This window comes from Ranitomeya imitator, chromosome 2 (genome assembly GCF_032444005.1).
Source record: "Ranitomeya imitator isolate aRanImi1 chromosome 2, aRanImi1.pri, whole genome shotgun sequence".
NCBI lineage: Eukaryota > Metazoa > Chordata > Amphibia > Anura > Dendrobatidae > Ranitomeya > Ranitomeya imitator.
Window position 1 is genome coordinate 445,543,681 of NC_091283.1, and position 21,529 is coordinate 445,565,209.

The following is a 21,529-nucleotide window of genomic DNA, read 5'->3' on the forward strand; positions in this document are numbered from 1 at the left end:
TGCAGCTCTGGAGTATAATACAGGGTGTAACTCAGGATCAGTACAGGATAAGTAATGTACTGTATGTACACAGTGACTCCACCAGCAGAATTGTGAGTGCAGCTCTGGAGTATAATACAGGATGTAACTCAGGATCAGTACAGGATAAGTAATGTATGTACACAGTGACTGCACCAGCAGAATAGGGAGTGCAGCTCTGGAGTATAATACAGGGTGTAACTCAGGATCAGTACAGGATAAGTAATATAATGTATGTACACAGTGACTGCACCAGCAGAATAGTGAGTTCAGCTCTGGAGTATAATACAGGATGTAACTCAGGATTAGTACATGATAAATAATGTAATATATGTACACGGTGACACAGATTTCCGTATTTGCAATCCTGGTAACTCCATTGGCTGTGAATAATTGTGGATCCCTGCTGCGGCTCAGGTAGGACAGTTGGGTGGGTCTACCTTATGTCAGATGCTGAGATCAGTCATTGTGTGTATAGGGATGGTCTGGCCTCCTGCATTCCTGATGAGAAAGTCAGGAAGGCGTCCAGGAAAGGGAGGGATTGTTGTCAGCACACAGAGTTCTGGACTGCCAGGCACTGGGCTCTGCTCGCCCATCGTCTACACAGGAGGCCATAGGGTAGGCAATGGGGAGAACAAGACTTTTTTGGGGAGGTGGGATCCAGAATATGAAGCAGAGTACATGGCATTGATCTAGGATACATTATATGTAACTGCTACTGGCTGATGTAGAACTACAAGTCCCATTGTGCCCTGTGTGCTTGCTGTAATTGCTGAGACTTGTAGTACTGAGCAGTCCGGCAGGTTGTCACATTCTAACGTGGAAAGGGCAAGCTGGTATTTTTACTTCTAAACCTTCTAGATTCCCGATTTATCTTGGTTTGGCAGGCTGCGACTTCACGTTTTGTAAGAACATATGGCGATGCATTGTGGCTCTTGTGGTTCTACAACTGATAAGACAGCAGAACTCGATGCATATTTGTAGCTGACGTTTAATCGTCTACATTTATTTATATCATTATGGAAGGCTGAGGCTGAGCCACCTCTTAGATCTGTAGCTGCCAGCAAAAATGCCATGTTTTATCATTTTCACCCAACTGCACCATCTTATGGCATGGTGTGCACAGACACTTACAGGACTGCAACTCCCTCACTGTCACCTAATTGCAAAGCGCACTGTTGCTTTAAGAGGAAACTGCTGAATTCCTCTGTGCTGCCACCTGAGGCTAGAGAATTATTCCACAGCCTCCAGCACAGAGGATTTCAGCTCTCCATCCCTGATGTATGTGCTGCAGAGAGGAAGGTGCAGCGGGGTACAAGGAAGCGTATCACACCAGGGACTTAGCTACCCCAAACCCAGCAGATATCACACCTGGGAGACTTAGATACACAGCCCAGCGGAGAGTATCACACCTGATAAACTTACATACAGCAGCTCAAACAATATCACACATGATAAGCTTAGGTACACAAATTAGCAGACAGTATGGCACTTGATAGGCTTAGATGCAGCACAATACCAGATATAACAGGCTTAGATACACAACTTATTACGCAGTATCATACTTTGTCGGATTAGATACAGCAGCTCATGAGACTGCATCACGCATGATATTCTTAGATACAGCAGACAATATGACACATGGGCCAAGATACACAGCTAAGCAAACAGAATCATGCATGATAGGCTTAGACACTGCAGCTCCACAGCACAGTATCACACATGATAGGCTCAGATACATCAGCTTAGAAGATAGTATCTCAGATGGGCTCAGATACAGCAGCTCGGCAGACAGTATAACACATGATAGTGTGATACAGTGTATCTACCGGTTATTGAAATCAGTAAGAATCTATAACATTTTATGTTGAGAAAGTAGAAATTTTGGAATGTTCTTGAACAGCAGGGACATCAGACATGTGACTAATGTACACAATGTGATAATGTGGCCCCAAGCAGAGGTGTTCCTTTTACATCATCCCGAAAAGCTATTATTAATAGAACAGTAAGTGTAATAAATGTAGGGGTGACAGTGGAAGGGAGGACACTAGGCACTGGGGGGATGCAGGGAGAGCAATGGTGAGAGCAGTGGAGGGTGCAGAGAAAGCATCAGCGACAGTATTGGAGGGTGCAGGGAGAGCACTGGGGACAGCGTTGGAGGGTGCAGGGAGAGCACTGGGGACAGTATTGGAGGGTGCAGGGAGAGCACTGGGGACGGCATTGGAGGGTGCAGGGAGAGCACTGGGGACAGTATTGGGGGGTGCAGGGAGAGCACTGGGAACAGTATTGGAGGGTGCAGGGAGAGCACTGGGGACAGTATTGGAGGGTGCAGGGAGAGCACTGGGGACAGTATTGGAGGGTGCAGGGAGAGCACTGGGGACGGCATTGGAGGGTGCAGGGAGAGCACTGGGGACAGTATTGGAGGGTGCAGGGAGAGCACTGGGGACGGCATTGGAGGGTGCAGGGAGAGCACTGGGGACAGTATTGGAGGGTGCAGGGAGAGCACTGGGGACGGCATTGGAGGGTGCAGGGAGAGCACTGGGGACAGTATTGGGGGTGCAGGGAGAGCACTGGGGACAGTATTGGAGGGTGCAGGGAGAGCACTGGGGACAGTATTGGAGGGTGCAGGGAGAGCACTGGGGACAGTATTGGGGTGCAGGGAGAGCATTGGAGACAGCATTGGAGGGTGCAGGGAGAGCACTGAGGACAGTATTGGGGGAGCATTGGAGATAGCATTGGAGGGTGCAGGGAGAGCACTGGGGACATCATTGGAGGTTGCAGGGAAACAACTGGGGACAGCGTTGGGGAGTGCAGGGAGAGCACTGGGGACAGTATTGGGGGTTGCAGGGAGAGCACTGGGGACAGTATTGGGGGGTGCAGGGAGAGCACTGGGGACAGTATTGGGGGTTGCAGGGAGAGCACTGAGGATAGTATTGGGGGGGTGCAGGGAGAGCACTGGGGACAGTATTGGGGGTGCAGGGAGAGCACTGGGGACAGCGTTGGGGAGTGCAGGGAGAGCACTGGGGACAGTATTGGGGTGCAGGGAGAGCATTGGAGACAGCATTGGAGGGTGCAGGGAGAGCACTGGGGACAGTATTGGGGGAGCATTGGAAATAGCATTGGAGGGTGCAGGGAGAGCACTGAGGACATCATTGGGGGTTGCAGGGAGACAACTGGGGACAGCGTTGGGGAGTGCAAGGAGAGCACTGGGGACAGTATTGGGGGTTGCAGGGAGAGCACTGGGGACAGTATTGGGGGTTGCAGGGAAAGCACTGAGGATAGTATTGGGGGATGCAGGGAGAGCACTGGGGACAGTATTGGGGGGTGCAGGGAGAGCACCGAGGATAGTATTGGGGGTACAGGGAGAACACTGGGGACAGTATTGGGGGTGCAGAGAGAGCACTGGGGACAGCGTTGGGGAGTGCAGGGAGAGCACTGGGGACAGTATTGGGGGATGCAAGGAGAGCACTGGGGACAGTATTGGGGGGTGCAGGGAGAGCACTGGGGACAGTATTGGGGGTTGCAGGGAGAGCACTGAGGATAGTATTGGGGGGTGCAGGGAGAGCACTGGGGACAGTATTGGGGGTGCAGGGAGAGCACTGGGGACAGCGTTGGGGAGTGCAGGGAGAGCACTGGGGACAGTATTGGGGTGCAGGGAGAGCATTGGAGACAGCATTGGAGGGTGCAGGGAGAGCACTGGGGACAGTATTGGGGGAGCATTGGAAATAGCATTGGAGGGTGCAGGGAGAGCACTGGGGACATCATTGGGGGTTGCAGGGAGACAACTGGGGACAGCGTTGGGGAGTGCAAGGAGAGCACTGGGGACAGTATTGGGGGTTGCAGGGAGAGCACTGGGGACAGTATTGGGGGTTGCAGGGAGAGCACTGAGGATAGTATTGGGGGATGCAGGGAGAGCACTGGGGACAGTATTGGGGGGTGCAGGGAGAGCACCGAGGATAGTATTGGGGGTGCAGGGAGAACACTGGGGACAGTATTGGGGGTGCAGAGAGAGCACTGGGGATAGCGTTGGGGAGTGCAGGGAGAGCACTGGGGACAGTATTGGGGGATGCAAGGAGAGCACTGGGGACAGTATAGGAGGGTGCAGGGAGAGCACTGGGGACAGCGTTGGGGAGTGCAGGGAGAGCACTGGGGACAGTATTGGGGTGCAGGGAGAGCATTGGAGACAGCATTGGAGGGTGCAGGGAGAGCACCGGGGACAGTATTGGGAGAGCATTGGAGATAGCATTGGAGGGTGCAGGGAGAGCACCGGGGACAGTATTGGGAGAGCATTGGAGATAGCATTGGAGGGTGCAGGGAGAGCACTGGGGACATCATTGGGCGTTGCAGGGAGACAACTGGGGACAGCGTTGGCGAGTGAAGGGAGAGCACTGGGGACAGTATTGGGGGGTGCAGGGAGAGCACTGAGGATAGTATTGGGGGATGCAGGAAGAGCACTTGGGACAGTATTGGGGGGTGCAGGGAGAGCACTGGGGACAGTATTGGGGGTTGCAGGGAGAGCACTGAGGATAGTATTGGGGGGTGCAGGGAGAGCACTGGGGACAGTATTGGGGGATGCAGGGAGAGCACTGGGGACAGTATTGGAGGGTGCAGGGAGAGCACTGGGGACAGTATTGGAGGGTGCAGGGAGAGCACTGAGGACAGTATTGGGGTTGCCAGGAGAGCACTGGGGGTTGCAGGGAGAGCACTGGGGACAGTATTGGAGGGTGCAGGGAGAGCACTGAGGACAGTATTGGGGGTGCCAGGAGAGCACTGGGGGTTGCAGGGAGAGCACTGCGGTGTTATGACATGTGCTTTCTGCAGGAATGTCTTTTCCTCCTGAGATTCCTTGCTGTGTGCCTGGACTTGCCTGATGCAGCCTCTTACACCTGTGATGTCAGTGGGTGTGATTTCCTCTCCTCATCTCTGACGGTTAATGATTAAGAGACTGACAATGGAATGTGTTTAAAACCAGTAGGAGCTGCACCCAGCGCCAACAGCCTGCACCGTGACACCCAATGTTACCACCAAGGGTCGGGGGACCCAGGCTCACAATGTAGTCACAGAACCCTTCAAAGTTGAAACTACAAGAAATATTCCGCGAGGGGGCTGAGGTAAGAGAAGCACGTGGTGCGTGAGGCCTGTGTGCTGGGATCTTAGAGGCCAGGCCAGTCTTGAGCATCTATACACAATCTGTCAGTTCTGCAACTCTCTAATATACTTTGTTTTTCAATTCCTCACCATTTTCAAGATCTGTTCTTGCAGTCAGTGAACGGGGACTTTCCTGTTTACATTTTGTGGCTAAAAATATGAGACCTGTCGCCAGATCCAAACAGTCCAGTTTATTGTATCTGTTGGTATGAGTATTCTGTCCTTGTCTTTCTTTAAGTCCGCCATACGGTTCAAGACGTGGCCTTTTAAATTTAGTGCTAACTTTATGGTCTTTTCTAAGGGGGTGTGGCTGATACGGTAATTATGCAGAGCAGCCTAAAGACACGCCCCAGAGGATCCTGTGAGCCACGCCCCCTTAAAGACCAGAACAGTTAGAACTAAATTAAAAGGCCATATCATATTCAACTGCATGGTGGATTGAAAAAAAAGAACAAAAACAATCAGGGTAGCAAAAACTGCCCACTTTCCATCTGGTGACAGGTCTGCGTCTCACATCTGAGCATTTGCTACAATTGCATCCTGCTTTTAGCCAGTCTTTTGTATAGCCTCGACCCCAGACTGATACAATTGTAACTGGTCTTGACTGTTGCAGTGTGACAAACCCTCAGCTGTGAGAAGAAGTAGGTCAAGATTGGGTTTTCAGCCTCCTACTGTACAAAAGGGTCCGACCTTCGTGACCTGTTCTAATCAGAAAAATGATGGTAGAAGGAGCTGCAGTATCAGGCACCGAGGCAATGCAAAAGCAATGAACAGGACCCCTCATTGTGCAGATGTGGTGGGTGGGGGCTCTAGCAATCAGATCCCCACCAATTGTAATTTTTAGGATACATCATGAGTGTTCACGTTCTAAGAAAACCCCTTCAAGTATGTAAAAGATGTCAGGGATTAGTTAAACCTCAGTCCTGCAGATCTGTACAGATTAGATTAGAAAACTGGAATTTCCACATTCCTACTGCTAGAGGTAGATAGAGGTAACAAGGATTTATAAGGGAAAAAGTAGAAGTCTGAAGTTAGGAGACCAGATATTATTCTAACACAAAGGTCCAAATATTCTGGACAGTCATGCTTATAAAATTATCACTGCCCGCTGTCACCACTAGAGGGAGCGTACTGCATACAGTTTATTGAGATCAATAATAGAACATGAAACTCTTTAGCTCCCTCTTGTGGTGGCAGTCAAAATTCCATGATAATACCATGGCTATACAAGGTATTTGGAGCTCCAGATCCGTAAAACTCGACCTCCACAGTTATATATATTATAGAACTGAGTATTGGACGCTAATGGGCTAGTTTTGTCCGTATGTGACCCTCTAACTATCCCAACTCTAGGGAAACAATTCCAATCTTATAAAAAGCCAAAGGGATGGGCTGCACAAAAACAAGGCTTGTTTTTAAAAAAAACAAAAACGTGTAAGTAGCCAAATCTATTGAGTCATGCTATGCTCAGATTAGGGAAGGAACATTTCATTTACTAAGCATATGTTGTCTTAGAAAGAAAGATGCTGTCTTCATCAGAAGCTTTTAAGAAAGAGCTAGAGGAGGAGCTGAAGCTCAGCAGTGATGACCTGCGGAGTCATGCGTGGTACCATGGACCTCTCTCCAGACAGGTGAGTACATGGCGTCATCATACAATAGCCATATGGTATAACTTTGGTTGTAGGTCTGATATGGACATTATATATCATCTGTATCATTTAGCACTACAAGGCAGTATTACGTAGGATCTTTCATTTTTGGCACTGTATGGCACAATTTAGGCATCGTAGGTAGGTAGCATTCTGTTGTGGTATGGTGGTATTAAGGTGCTGTATAGCGGTACATGGCGCTATTAATTGGGAACTGTATTGGTATTAGCCCAAAGGGGGCACATAGTTCTCGATTCATCTTCTGTGACTTTTTTTTTATCTTGCTGTTTTTTTGTGCCAAACTCTTCAGAACAGCATGTACAAGTTGATGAATTTTGTGTAATTCAGAAATGCTCTTTTTTTTTACATTCTTTGCATATTTTTAGAGCAAAAAGAAGCATGATGCTTTAAAATGTCTCACGTAATAACGTAGCGCAAAAATAAAACTAGACAGATTTTGTACTCCACTAGGTTACTGGATTGCAGTTACACAAAGATGTTGCAACATCTTGGAAAAAAATTGCAAATGATGAGTTAAGATAAAGAAAACCATTCCCAAAATACTAAATACAATTAAAAAAAAAACAGACAAAACCAAGTAAGGTTAACATAAAGGGAATTTGTCAGCAGGTTTTTAGTATGTAATCTGATAGCAGCATGATGTAGGGGCTGAGAGCCTGATTACAGCGATGTGTCACCTACTGGGCTGTGTTTTGATGTTTCAATACAATCAGTGTTTTATCAGCAGGAGATTATCACTGCAGGACTAGGTGTCTTGTGCCTCTAAGGGTACCGTCACACTGAAAAGACGCTGCAGCGATACGACAACGATGTCGATCGCTACAGCGTCGCTGTTTGGTCGCTGGAGAGCTGTCACACAGACAGCTCTCCAGCGACCAACGATCCCGAAGTCCCCTGGTAACCAGGGTAAACATCGGGTTACTAAGCGCAGGGCCGCGCTTAGTAACCCGATGTTTACCATGGTTACCAGCGTAAACGTAAAAAAACAAACACTACATACTTACCTTCCGTGTCTGTCCTCCGGCGCTCTGCTTTCCTCTGCACTGTCAGCGCCGGTCAGCCGTAAAGCAGAGCGGTGACGTCACCGCTGTGCTTTCCGGCTGGCCGGCGCTCACAGCCAGTGCAGAGTAGCAGAGCGCCGGAGGACAGACAGCGAAGGTAAGTATGTAGTGTTTGTTTTTTTACGTTTACGCTGGTAACCAGGGTAAACATCGGGTTACTAAGCGCGACCCTGCGCTTAGTAACCCGATGTTTACCCTGGTTACCAGTGAAGACATCGCTGAATCGGCGTCACACACGCCGATTCAGCAATGTCAGCGGGAGATCCAGCGACGAAAGAAAGTTTCAAACGATCTGCTACGACCTACGATTCTCAGCGGGTCCCTGATCGCAGTAGCATGTCAGACACAGCGAGATCGTAACGATATCGCTGGAACGTCACGGATCGTGCCGTCCTAGCGATCAAAGTGCCACTGTGTGACGGTACCCTTAGTCCAACCATGCACCCAGCACTGATTAGCAGTCAATAAACAGTGTAAACAAAAAGCAACCAATCAGTGGTGTGGCGGGGTTATACACTGGGATCAATATATTATTGATATAATATTCCAAGCTCTGCTAGATCTGCAGCAGACAAAACTGTGATTCAATCACAACTGCTGCACCCAGTAAACTAAGTGATACATCACTGAAATCAGGGTCTCTGCCCTTCCATCATGGTGCTGTCAGATTACATAACAAAACCCCACTAACAGTCCTTTAAAAAAAAAATCATTTTTTGGCTTGTGATATTTGCTGACATTTTTTTCTACAACTAATTGCACGCGGCTTATTAATTTTGTGCAAAATGTAAAAAAAATTACATATACTCTTTAATTATGTCTTGAACTTTTTTCATTACTTTTTAGTTATAGTGGTTTGTTAATATTCGCAAACAAAAAATCCAGATGTACCCGTATATACTCGAGTATAAGCCGACCCGAGTATAAGCCGACCCCCCTAATTTTGCCACAAAAAACTGGGAAAACGTATTGACTCGAGTATAAGCCTATGGTGGAAAATGCAGCAGCTACCGGTGAATTTCAAAAATAAAAATAGATGCTCCATACCATTCATTATTGCCCCATAAGATGCTCCATATAAAGTTGTGCCCCATATAATGCTCCATACATTTCATTATGGCCCCATAGATGCTCCACATAAAGCTGTGCCATATGGAATGCTCTGCACCGTTCATTATGGCCCCATAGATGCTCCACATAAAGCTGTGCCCCATATATAATGCTCTGCACCGTTCATTATGGCCCCATAGATGCTCCATAGAAAGCTGTCCAATATATAATGCTCTGCACCGTTCATTATGGCCCCATAGATGCTCCATATAAAGCTGTGCCCCATATATAATGCTCTGTACTGTTCATTATGGCCCCATAGATGCTCCATAGAAAGCTGTGCCATATATAATGCTCTGCACCGTTGATTATTGCCCCATAGATGCTCCACATAAAGCTGTCCAATATATAATGCTGCTGCTGCTGCAATAAAAAAAACTAATCACATACTCACCTCTCTTGCTCAGGACGCCGACGCTTTCAATATTTACCTGCTCCTCGTGTGGCTCCGTATCCAGCACTGACGCTCAGCAGAGGGCGCGCACTGACTACGTTACCGCGCCCTCTAACCCGAGCGTCACAGCCACAGGACGCTGGAGACAGCGCAGGAGCGAGGAGCAGGTGAATATCGCGCAACGTTCCCCTCCCCGTATACTTACCTGCTCCTGGCGCCGTCCCTGCTTCTCCCGACGCTGCATCTTCTTCCTGTATTGAGCGGTCACAGTTACCGCTCATTTTCAGTCATGAATATGCGGCTCCACCTCTATGGGAGGTGGAGCCGCACATTCATGACTGTAATGAGCAGTACCATGTGACCGCTCAATACAGGAAGAAGATGCAGCGCTGGAAGAAGCAGGGACTGCAGGGACCGCGCCAGGAGCAGGTAAGTATAACTAGACAGCCCCCGCTCCCCCTTCCCTGCCGACCCCGGCTATGACTCGAGTATAAGCCGAGAGGGGGACTTTCAGCCCAAAAAAATGGGCTGAAAATCTTGGCTTATACTCGAATATACTCGAATATATACGGTACATAAAAAGACTCCAGAAGGAGGGAACTGAAGTATATTTATGCAAAAAATGTTTTGTTTAGGTCTTTTTTTTTTAAGTTTCAACTGATAAATCAGCCAAAAACATCTGGAAAGCTCAAACCCCTTACACTCCCTGACAGAAGTTATGTCACTTATCCATGTTATGTAAATAAAAGCTTATAACCTGACGTTAATGCAGCGCCCCAGAGATCTGGTCGTTGCAGTATGACACTCTGCCGCTAAGGGGAGTGATGGTACGTCTGATGGCACTGAAGGAATTCTACTGACCAGGTATCACCAGCACACATTACACTTCACACTCCGGCCACTAGGGGGAGAAAAAGGCTTTATTTATTGGGCCACTCCTCACACTGGTAAAACTAGGGGTTGGGTAGAAAGTTAGGCAGAAGCTGACTGGGTTGGATTCAGGCAACATCCCGTGGCAGGGGGTGTTGCAGGGAGGTCCCTGTCGGGCGTGGGAACCTGGCAGGTACCTAGCGAACAGAGCAGAACGTTACGGAACCGCGCCTGCACTACCTTGCGGCAGTATCCTAAGAAAGAGACACAAAGGGAAGGGTATTGTGGAACAGTGAGAAACGAGATCAAGCACAAAGGAGAGCCAGTAGGAGTCGTGCCGTGAGACCGAGGCAACTTCCTACTGAGGCGCGTAGCCGGAACACCGCGGAAGTAACTGACTCTATACCTTAATTCGAACTCCGCAGGACTGTTAATTATAGGTTAGCTGTCTACCTTAAATTTCCTACGAAGACATAGGGGGCAACGCGTGGAGAGGGGCGTCTCTAGGGTCCCAGAAGAGCTCCGAGCCTTCCCGTCATACGGGTGCGTCCTAGCCATAACATATCTGGGGGACGAGAAACTAGTAACATCTGGAACAAGAGAGAGAGAAAGAATTAGAAAGAACGAACGAACGAGAACAGAAGTTGGGAGGACTATTCCGAATGCTCAGCAGGGTAGCACTACAACACACAGGCGCTGGTGGTAGGCAACGATTTCCACCTGCAAAGGGAACTCTGGATGTGCCCATCGGACCGGCCGGTCTCAGAAAGCCCTGTTAAACGTGCTCTGGATTGCGGATCCTGAAGTCTTCAGTAAAAGAGGTAAAGAGACTGCAACTTTGTGTCGTTATTGTCTGCACCTCACATTATCGCCATCTACATCACTGGGAAGCCCTGGGGACATACTTCACCTGTGGGAAGGTATACCATCTAGCTGTCATTCCATCACCCCAGCTGACCCCAAGCAGCGTCGGTCATCCTGACTGAACACCACAGGTGGCGTCACGAAACCTTGACAGACTCCTATCACCTTTTATTGGACGCCCCTTAGCAGGGTCACAGACCGGGTCCAGCCACCGTGACAACCCCAGAACTGAGACAGAAAGGACCGGTACCGACTGACCTGTGGCCCTGTGTCTGGGGGCGATCCATTAAATTCATTCATTGGTTGTATAAATTATTCTTCTGAAAGCTGAAACCCTTCGAAATGTGGTTTAGGTTAAGAAAATAAATTGGCATCAATGCAGAAATATTGATCAGTTAATGGACACAGAATGGTCAGATTTTGGCAAGACAAAAGTTTTGTTGCCTGGTCATATAATGCACCCAATCCTAGTTTACATCCTCATCTGTGCTCAGTAAATGATTGGTTAATTAGTGTGTGTGTATAAAAAGAAACCCAGCACCCCAGACCTTCACTTGAACTGCAACTTGAGCTCTGACAACATGCCAAAAATCCACCCTGCGACCAAAGCCTGGATTATCAAGAGGCTGAAGACCAGATCCACTGCAAAGGTGGCTGGCACCTTTAATGTGTCTCAGCGTCAAGTACAAAGAATTAAAAAAAGATTTGAAGAGACTGGAGATGTGTTTGACAAGCCCAGGTCCTGCAGACCCCGCAAGACAACTGCTCAGGAGGAACGTTTGTTGGTTAGAAAATCCAAAGCAAACTCCTCTTCCACTGTAGCAGAGCTCCAACAGGCCTGGTCACCTCAAGTCCATGTGTCAACTAGAACAGTTTGTAGGATTCTGTCTCGAAATGGCCTCCATGGTAGAATCAGTGCCTAGAAGCCAGCACTAAACAAAAGGCAAATAAAAAACTGTATGGCATTTGCAAAGTCCCACAGCCTGCTAAACAGATGGACGCTGGAAAAGTGGCAGAAGGTGGATTTCACTGATGAATCTTTAGTAGAATTACACCACAGCCGCCGCAAATACTGCAGGAGACCTACTGGAGCCCGTATGGATCCAAAATACACCCTGAAAACAGTTAAATTTGGTGGTGGAAAGATCATGGTCTGGGGTTACATTCAGTATGGGGGTTTGCAAAACATTTGCAAGGTGGAAGGCAATATCAATAACCTAAAATATCAAGAAGTATTAGCTACTTCTTATATTCCAAATCATAAAAGGGGTCAAATTCTGCAGCAGGATGGTGCTCCACCTCATACATCCATCTCTACAGCAAAGATCCTCCAGGCAAAAAAGGTCAAGGTGCTAAAGGACTGGCCAGCCCAGTCACCTGACATGAACATCATTGAGCATGTTTGGGGTAAGATGAAAGAGGAAGCTTGGAAGACAAAACCAAAGAATCTAGATGAACTCTGGGAGGCATGTAAGACTGCATTCTTTGTTCTTCCTGATGACTTCATTAATAAATTGTATGAATCATTGTTGAACTGCATGGATGCAGTCCTTCAAGCTCATGGAACGGACACAAAATATGAAATATGACTCTAATAGCACCACAACTTCATTCACCAATGTTATGCAACATATATTTGTAATTTACGTTAATTTGTTTGAATATCACATTACTTTCTGTGAGCGACAAAACTTTTGTCTTGCCAAAATCTGACCATTCTGTGTCCATTAACTGATCAATATTTCTGCATTGATGTCAATTTATTTTCTTAACCTAAACCACATATTGGAGGGTTTCAGCTTTCAAAAGAATAATTTATACAACCAATGGATGAATTTAACGTCAGGTTATAAGCTTTTATTTACATAACATGGATAAGCGACATAACTTCTGTCAGGGAGTGTACACAATGAAGGAGATAAAAAAAACAACAGGTGAACACATATAAAGGAAAGGCTTTTAAAAAGTCGCAAATTAAAAGAAGAATAAGTTGCAAATAAAAAACACCAAAAACGACACAAAATAAGGTGAGAATGCAATAATGAATCTGGCCCATAATGTTTTGCCAAGAGGACTCCCTGTATCTTGACGTGACTCTGTCTTCCAGTGTGGAACCATGTTAAACAGGAAAATTGTGAATGCATATTTGGATGTGAGTGGAGCATAATTAACTTTGAAGGTGGGGTAAAGGTCCCGCATCCTCTAGATAGAACCTTGTAGATGGTTTCAATTTGAGATTGTTCCTTTTGCCCACAGGAGGCAGAGGGACTTCTGCAGACAGATGGAGACTTCCTAATCCGTGACTCTCTATCCTCCCCTGGAGACTATGTATTAAGTTGTGTCAGCTCCAGGCAGGTCCTCCACTTTAAGATCATCGCCGTCACCCTGCGTCCACGTCAGGGTATCTCCCGGGTTCTTTACCAGCTGGAGCAAGACCAATTCAACAACATTCCTGCTCTTGTTCGCTCCTATGTTGGCGATAAGAGGACAGTGTCTGAATCTTCAAGAGCCGTTATCAAGAACCCCCTGAACAGGACTTTGCCGATCAGTGTGCTGAGGGGGAGGCAAGAGTCCCAGAGGGCAAATAAAGAAAACAGGAGGAGCCTTCATCTGGGTGACAGCAGCTTGCTAAGGTAAAAAAATCTTTATATTATGAAATATGGCCTTCCAACATTCTGTAGTTTTCCTGTCCTGGCCTGCAGGATCTCTGAAAATGTTCAGAAACCCCCTCAGTCACCAAAAAAGTCTTGAGACAATGAGCAAAGAGAGAGAGGAAGGGGATGCTGCTGCAGTTTCTCGCTCTCTTTATGAAAGGGGAGGAAAGCCATATGATTGGTTCTTCTGAACACAGACTTAGCATAACACCATGAAGAACCCACCCACTCAGAAGAGAGAGGGATATGCAGGCCAAAGTCTTACAAAATATTCTATGCATCTCTATTCACCAGGAATAAAGACAGATTTGGAAGCCAACCTGGGAACCTCGATGTGCTTAAGGAAATACCCTTACAAAGTGCCCAGTCTGACAGCAACCTGCTCTCAGGTAATGTTTGGGACAAGATGAACAATTGTGGCCTTGGTATAATAGTTGCCCTTAAGTGGGTTGTTGTAGATTAGGAAATATTAAGGAAAAAAGCATACATTTTGTTCACAGCTCCTGTGTGGTATTGTGGCTTTGACCCATCACTTAAATAGCGCTGAGGTTCAATACAAGACAACCCAAGGACAGTTGTAGAACTGTTTTTAGAAGAAAGCAGTCCTCTTAATTCTTCTGACTGGCTATAAGAACATTTTTTCTTATTCTTTGCCCTACTCATGTCTCAAAAAATGTTTTCATTTCAGCCATTTCTGCAGAAACTTCAGGGTCTCCAGAAGAACCCTTACCCATTCCCCTCTCCCCGATGTTCCGCACGGGCAGTGACCCAGTCCTAAGAGCCAAAACCCAGCCAGTTGTTCCCTTAGACTATGACGGAAACAGTGCTTTGAGAGGATCTGACAGCCAGCTGCACTCCAAGGCTCCTCCTAAACCCATAAGAGCCCCTTCTGTGCTTCTTCCTGATCCCCCTGAAGGATCAGACACGTACTGTGAATTAGTGCCCCGTGCTCCCATAACCAAAAGATATGTAGACACTTTAAAAGCAGAGGAGAAATGGAAAAATCGAGCCCGTGCCACTGAGACTACTTTTGGTTTCCTGGATGCTGAAAAGTCACCAGAGGCAATTTCCTCTGGACGGGTTGGTCTCTGCAACCTCATTACTTCAGAGGTGGACAATTCAAAAATAATCTACTCTGAGTTGGACAAATCCAAAGTGGTTCAAACTGATAAATCAACCACACTCCTTTCAGAATCTATAGATCGTTCTAAAGTATTACATTTCAGCCCGGAAAATCTTAAAATATCCAATTTTAGAATGACTTATTCCAAGGTGAATCAACCTATATTAGAGATTCCAGAAGAAGGGGATGAATTTGTGCGACCACAAATACAGACCACAACCTCATTTCAACCAAGAACCTTCCAGTCCATTCTACTTTCTCCAGACAATAAACCTTTGGAACCGAACGCCTTACGCAAGCTCAAGGAGATTGTCAGCCAACGAGATTGCAAAGAGAGTGCTCTTCATATCCTACGAGAAGACTGCCAGGTAAGTAGAGCCAGCTGTTAGCTGGCCAATAACTATATTCTAACCAGTGGGATGCTATCATGGTGGTGGCTTCTTGTGTATTCAAAATTATGCCATATCATGGAACAAAAAACTATGCCCAATGACAAAGATATGAAGACACTTTCCAGAGGCCCATGACTGCCTTTGTAATTGGTGAAGGCCCCAGCCAGTCTTTGAAACCTCTAATACATTTTAAAGGGTTATTCCCACAACATGAAATCACAGCTCAGTGGATTAATATCCTAAAATAACTTTATTAAATGGTCTAAATTTCCAAAAAGTGCTCGCTAGTCCAGATATAGCCCCCTGAAAGTCAACGGCTTTCACTTATTTGGTTGCCTGTGAATATGTCCTGTAGCATTTTTATGACAGGTTGCACATGCTTAGTAGACACCTGCTATGTTTCTAGCATTCTTACTGTGCTGTGAAAAATCAAAAGAGATTACTATATATATATATTATATATATATATATATATATATATATATATATATATACAGTGGCGCAAAAAAGTATTTAGTCAGTCAGCAATAGTGCAAGTTCCACCACTTAAAAAGATGAGAGGCGTCTGTAATTTACTTCATAGGTAGACCTCAACTATGGAAGACAAACTGAGAAAAAAAATCCAGAAAATCACATTGTCTGTTTTTTTAACATTTTATTTGCATATTATGGTGGAAAATAAGTATTTGGTCAGAAACAAACAATCAAGATTTCTGGCTCTCACAGACCTGTAACTTCTTCTTTAAGAGTCTCCTCTTTCCTCCACTCATTACCTGTAGTAATGGCACCTGTTTAAACTTGTTATCAGTATAAAAAGACACCTGTGCACACCCTCAAACAGTCTGACTCCAAACTCCACTATGGTGAAGACCAAAGAGCTGTCAAAGGACACCAGAAACAAAATTGTAGCCCTGCACCAGGCTGGGAAGACTGAATCTGCAATAGCCAACCAGCTTGGAGTGAAGAAATCAACAGTGGGAGCAATAATTAGAAAATGGAAGACATACAAGACCACTGATAATCTCCCTCGATCTGGGGTTCCACGCAAAATCCCACCCCGTGGGGTTAGAATGATCACAAGAACGGTGAGCAAAAATCCCAGAACCACGCGGGGGGGACCTAGTGAATGAACTGCAGAGAGCTGGGACCAATGTAACAAGGCCTACCATAAGTAACACACTACGCCACCATGGACTCAGATCCTGTAGTGCCAGACGTGTCCCACTGCTTAAGCCAGTACATGTCTGGGCCCGTCTGAAGTTTGCTAGAGAGCATTTGGATGATCCAGAGGAGTTTTGGGAGAATGTCCTATGGTCTGATGAAACCAAACTGGAACTGTTTGGTAGAAACACAACTTGTCGTGTTTGGAGGAAAAAGAATACTGAGTTGCATCCATCAAACACCATACCTACTGTAAAGCATGGTGGTGGAAACATCATGCTTTGGGGCTGTTTCTCTGCAAAGGGGCCAGGACGACTGATCCGGGTACATATAAGAATGAATGGGGCCATGTATCGTGAGATTTTGAGTGCAAACCTCCTTCCATCAGCAAGGGCATTGAAGATGAAACGTGGCTGGGTCTTTCAACATGACAATGATCCAAAGCACACCGCCAGGGCAACGAAGGAGTGGCTTCGTAAGAAGCATTTCAAGGTCCTGGAGTGGCCTAGCCAGTCTCCAGATCTCAACCCTATAGAAAACCTTTGGAGGGAGTTGAAAGTCCATGTTGCCAAGCGAAAAGCCAAAAACATCACTGCTCTAGAGGAGATCTGCATGGAGGAATGGGCCAACATACCAACAACAGTGTGTGGCAACCTTGTGAAGACTTACAGAAAACGTTTGACCTCTGTCATTGCCAACAAAGGATATATTACAAAGTATTGAGATGAAATTTTGTTTCTGACCAAATACTTATTTTCCACCATAATATGCAAATAAAATGTTAAAAAAACAGACAATGTGATTTTCTGGATTTTTTTTCTCAGTTTGTCTCCCATGGTTGAGGTCTACCTATGATGTAAATTACAGACGCCTCTCATCTTTTCAAGTGGTGGAACTTGCACTATTGCTGACTGACTAAATACTTTTTTGCCCCACTGTATATATATATATATATATATTACAGCATGGGATCACAGCTTATTCTTTCTGTGAGGTAAAACATTTTTTTTAACCCCCTTCCAACATCAGGCGTAATAGTACACCAATGTCAGACTCCCCCTGTTTGGTGCGGGATCCAGCACTGTGCCCGCTCCTTTCTGGGCACGTGACAGCTGACATATACAGCTGACATGTTCCAACACCCACGGGTGGAATCGCGATCCACCCGTGGCTGTTAACTAGTTACATGCCTCTGCCGGAAATCCCACCCATCGATGACCCCGCCACATATCGCGTGTCATTGATGGGTTGGCATGACAACCAGAGGTCTCGAGCAGACCTTTATGGCTGTCATAGCCAAATTGCTATAAGTGCCGACCGGTGGTCGGCACTCATAGCAATTGTGCTTTTCTGTTATATACAGGTGATCGGATCATTGCCTACAGTACAGACCAAAAGTTTGGACACACCTCATTTAAAGATTTTTCTGTATTTTCATGACTATGAAAATTGTACATTCACACTGAATGCATGAAAACTATGAATTAACACATGTGGAATTATATATTTAACAAAAAAGTGTGAATCAACTGAAATTATGTCTTATATTCTAGGTTCTTCAAAGTAGCCACCTTTTGCTTTGATGACTGCTTTGCACACTCTTGGCATTCTCTTGATGAGCTTCAAGAGGTAGTCACCGGGAATGGTTTTCACTTCACAGGTGTGCCCTGTCAGGTTTAATAAGTGGGCTTTATTGCCTTATAAAAGGGGTTGGGACCATCAGTTGTGTTGTGCAGAAGTCTGGTGGATACACAGCTGATAGTCCTACAGAATAGACTGTTAGAATTTGTACTATGGCAAGAAAAAAAAGCAGCTAAGTAAAGAAAATGAGTGGCCTTCATTACTTTAAGAAATGAAGGTCAGTCAGTCCGAAAAATTGGGAAACTTTGAAAGTGTCCCCAAGTACAGTGGCAAAAACCATCAAGCGCTACAAAGAAACTGGCTCACATGAGGACCGCCCCAGGAAAGGAAGACCAAGAGTCACCTCTGCTTCTGAGGATAAGTTTATCCGAGTCACTAGCCTCAGAAATCGCAGGTTAACAGCAGCTCAGATTAGAGACCAGGTCAATGCCACACAGAGTTCTAGCAGCAGACATCTGTACAACAACTGCTAAGAGGAGACGTTTTGCAGCAGGCCTTCATGGTAAAATAGCTGCTAGGAAACCACTGCTAAGGACAGGCAACAAGCAGAAGAGATTTGTTTGGGCTAAAGAACATAAGGAATGGACATTAGACCAGTGGAAATCTGTGCTTTGGTCTGATGAGTCCAAATTTGAGATCTTTGGTTCCAACCACCGTGTCTTTGTGCGATGCAGAAAAGGTGAACGGATGGATTCTACATGCCTGGTTCCCACCGTGAAGCATGGAGGAGGAGGTGTGATGGTGTGGGGGTGCTTTGCTGGTGACACTGTTGAAGATTTATTCAAAATTGAAGGCATACTGAAACAAGAAGGACTACCACAGCATCTTGCAGCGGCATGCTATTCCATCCGGTTTGCGTTTAGTTGGACCATCATTTATTTTTCAACAGGACAATAACCCCAAACACACCTCCAGGGTGTGTAAGGGCTATTTGACCAAGAAGGAGAGTGATGGGGTGCTACGCCAGATGACCTGGCCTCCACAGTCACCAGACCTGAACCCAATCGAGATGGTTTGGGGTGAGCTAGACCGCAGAGTGAAGGCAAAAGGGCCAACAAGTCCTAAGCATCTCTGGGAACTCCTTCAAGATTGTTGGAAGACCATTCCCGGTGACTACCTCTTGAAGCTCATCAAGAGAATGCCAAGAGTGAGCAAAGCAGTCATCAAAGCAAAAGGTGGCTACTTTGAAGAACCTAGAATATAAGACATATTTTCAGTTGTTTCACACTTTTTTGTTAAGTATATAATTCCACATGTGTTAATTCATAGTTTTGATGCCTTCAGTGTGAATGTACAATTTTAATAGTCATGAAAATACAGAAAAATCTTTAAATGAGAAGGTGTGTCCAAACTTTTGGTCTGCACGGTATATGTAGCAGAGCCGATCGGACAAGTACAGCTTGAGTGGAGGATTAACCCTTTTCCAACGTTGGGCGTAATAGTACACCCACGTCAGACTCCCTGTTTGTTGTGGGCTCCGGCACGGAGCCCGCACGTTTCCAGGCACATGTCAGCAGATCTATACCGCTGACATGTGCCCACAACAGCCGCCTGTGGAATCGCAATCCACCCGCAGCTGTTAACTAGATAAATGCTGCTGTTAATCTCTGACAGCGGTATTTAACTCCCACTTACCGGAAGCGCGTCCTTTATCCCGCTCATCGGTGACCCCGTCACATGATCGCGGGTCACCGATGTGTCGACATGACAACCAGAGGTCTCCAGCAGACCTCTATGGCTGTCATAGCCAGGTTGCTATGAGCGCCGCCTGGTGGTCAGTGCTCATAGCAAGTGAGCATTTCTGCTACACACAGGCGATCTGATCATCGCCTGTGTGTAGCAGAGGCAATCGAAGTTGTGCAGCTTCTAGTCTCCCATGGAGTATATTAATAGATGTATATAATAATAAAAAAAACTAATTAGTATTGCCATAGCACTGTCCCCTCCTGTAAGAGGCGTAGCTGATGTGGCTTCTGCACAGGAGCCAGGGAACCTGGAGAAGGAGCAGGTGCTTATGGGAAATGTAGTTTACACTGGTCACATGGGCAACACTGAAGGACCGCCCACTTTACACCGAGCAGAGAGACGCAGTTATGGAGAAGATGGAGCTATAAAGAAGAGTAGGAATCTAGCCAATGAGTATCTGAAATCATGGTTCATTTACTTTACTGAGGTTATTAGGCTACAGGGAGTTTGACAGAAAAATACAAAAATTCTTGGATAACCCCTTAAATAATAACATACAAGACGTTTAAAAGGTGGAACATGATTAACATGATTTTACTCTTTTGCAGGAGATTCATATCTGGGGAGTTACCAAAGAAAGACAGAAGATTATGGGTGTTCAGTCAGGTTTGGAGCTAATATTACTGCCCTATGGGCAACAGCTAAGAAAGGATCTTCTGGAGAGGTCAGTATCTCACAAGACCATGACCTTATTCCTTGCCTTATTTTTACCCTTACTAAAAGAGTAAGAGTCGTTTTAATTTAATAACCCAATAGTACACATGAAAATAAGCAACTTTTTAATATATCTTGTCAGCGAAATCTGCTTCTTTTTTCCCTGCCACTGATCATTTATTTTCAAAATTCTCAATTCACGGATAAAATCTGTATTCGGTAAAGACAGACTTTTCCATTACTGAGACAGAATTTTATTAGTAGCATCTGCCATCTCCTATGTAGATCTAGCTCCCTCCTCCTCCTCTCCTGTCTACATAGAAGATGGCAGATGCTACGGATAAGATTCTATGTAGACAGGAGAGGAGGAGAAAGAAGGAGTAAGGGTACCGTCACACAGTGGCATTTTGATCGCTACGACGGCACGATCCGTGACGCTCCAGCATCGTAACAATATCGCTCCAGCGTCGTAGACTGCTGTCACACTTTGCAATGTACGACGCTGGAGCCATAATTTCATGACGTATGTGCGATGTAGAAGCCGTTGGTTACTATGCGCACATCGTATACAATATCGTGCACACCTTTGTTACACGATGCGATCATGCCGCCACAGCGGGACACTAGACGACGAAAGAAAGTTTCAAACGATCTGCTACGACGTACGATTCTCAGCGGGGTCCCTGATCGCAGGAGCGTGTCAGACACAGCGAGATCGCTGGAACGTCACGGATATATCGCTGGAGCGTCACGGATCGTGCCATCGTAGCGATAAAAATGCCACTGTGTGACGGTACCCTTAGAGGCAAAGCTCCCTCCTTCTCCTCTCCTGTCTACATAGTAGATGGCAGATGCTACTGATAAGATTCTATGTAGACAGGAGAGGAGGAGAAAGAAGGAGTTAGAGGCAAAGCTCCCTCCTCCTCCTCTCCTGTCTACATAGTAGATGGCAGATGCTACTGATAAGATTCTATGTAGACAGGAGAGGAGGAGAAAGGAGGAGTTAGAGGCAAAGCTTCCTCC

At 46.2% G+C, this 21,529-nt stretch overlaps 1 protein-coding gene across 3 annotated transcripts in view; it reads left to right on the forward strand.

Annotated features, from left to right (window-relative positions):
* The first annotated feature begins 511 nt into the window (after positions 1-511).
* The window catches only part of LOC138664344 (breast cancer anti-estrogen resistance protein 3 homolog), a 37,352-nt gene continuing 16,334 nt past the window's right edge, over positions 512-21,529 (forward strand). Inside the window, exons 1-7 of one of the 3 annotated variants that reach the window (XM_069750969.1) lie at positions 512-636; positions 4,994-5,129; positions 6,682-6,797; positions 13,392-13,768; positions 14,084-14,178; positions 14,478-15,280; positions 20,401-20,516. In XM_069750969.1, the coding sequence (XP_069607070.1) occupies positions 6,690-6,797; positions 13,392-13,768; positions 14,084-14,178; positions 14,478-15,280; positions 20,401-20,516 (1,499 nt within the window). In that variant the 5' untranslated portion in view covers positions 512-636; positions 4,994-5,129; positions 6,682-6,689. Of the gene's footprint in view, positions 637-4,990; positions 5,130-6,681; positions 6,798-13,391; positions 13,769-14,083; positions 14,179-14,477; positions 15,281-20,400; positions 20,517-21,529 lie in introns of those variants that run through there. The other 2 variants (XM_069750968.1, XM_069750971.1) reach the window with 2 other exon arrangements.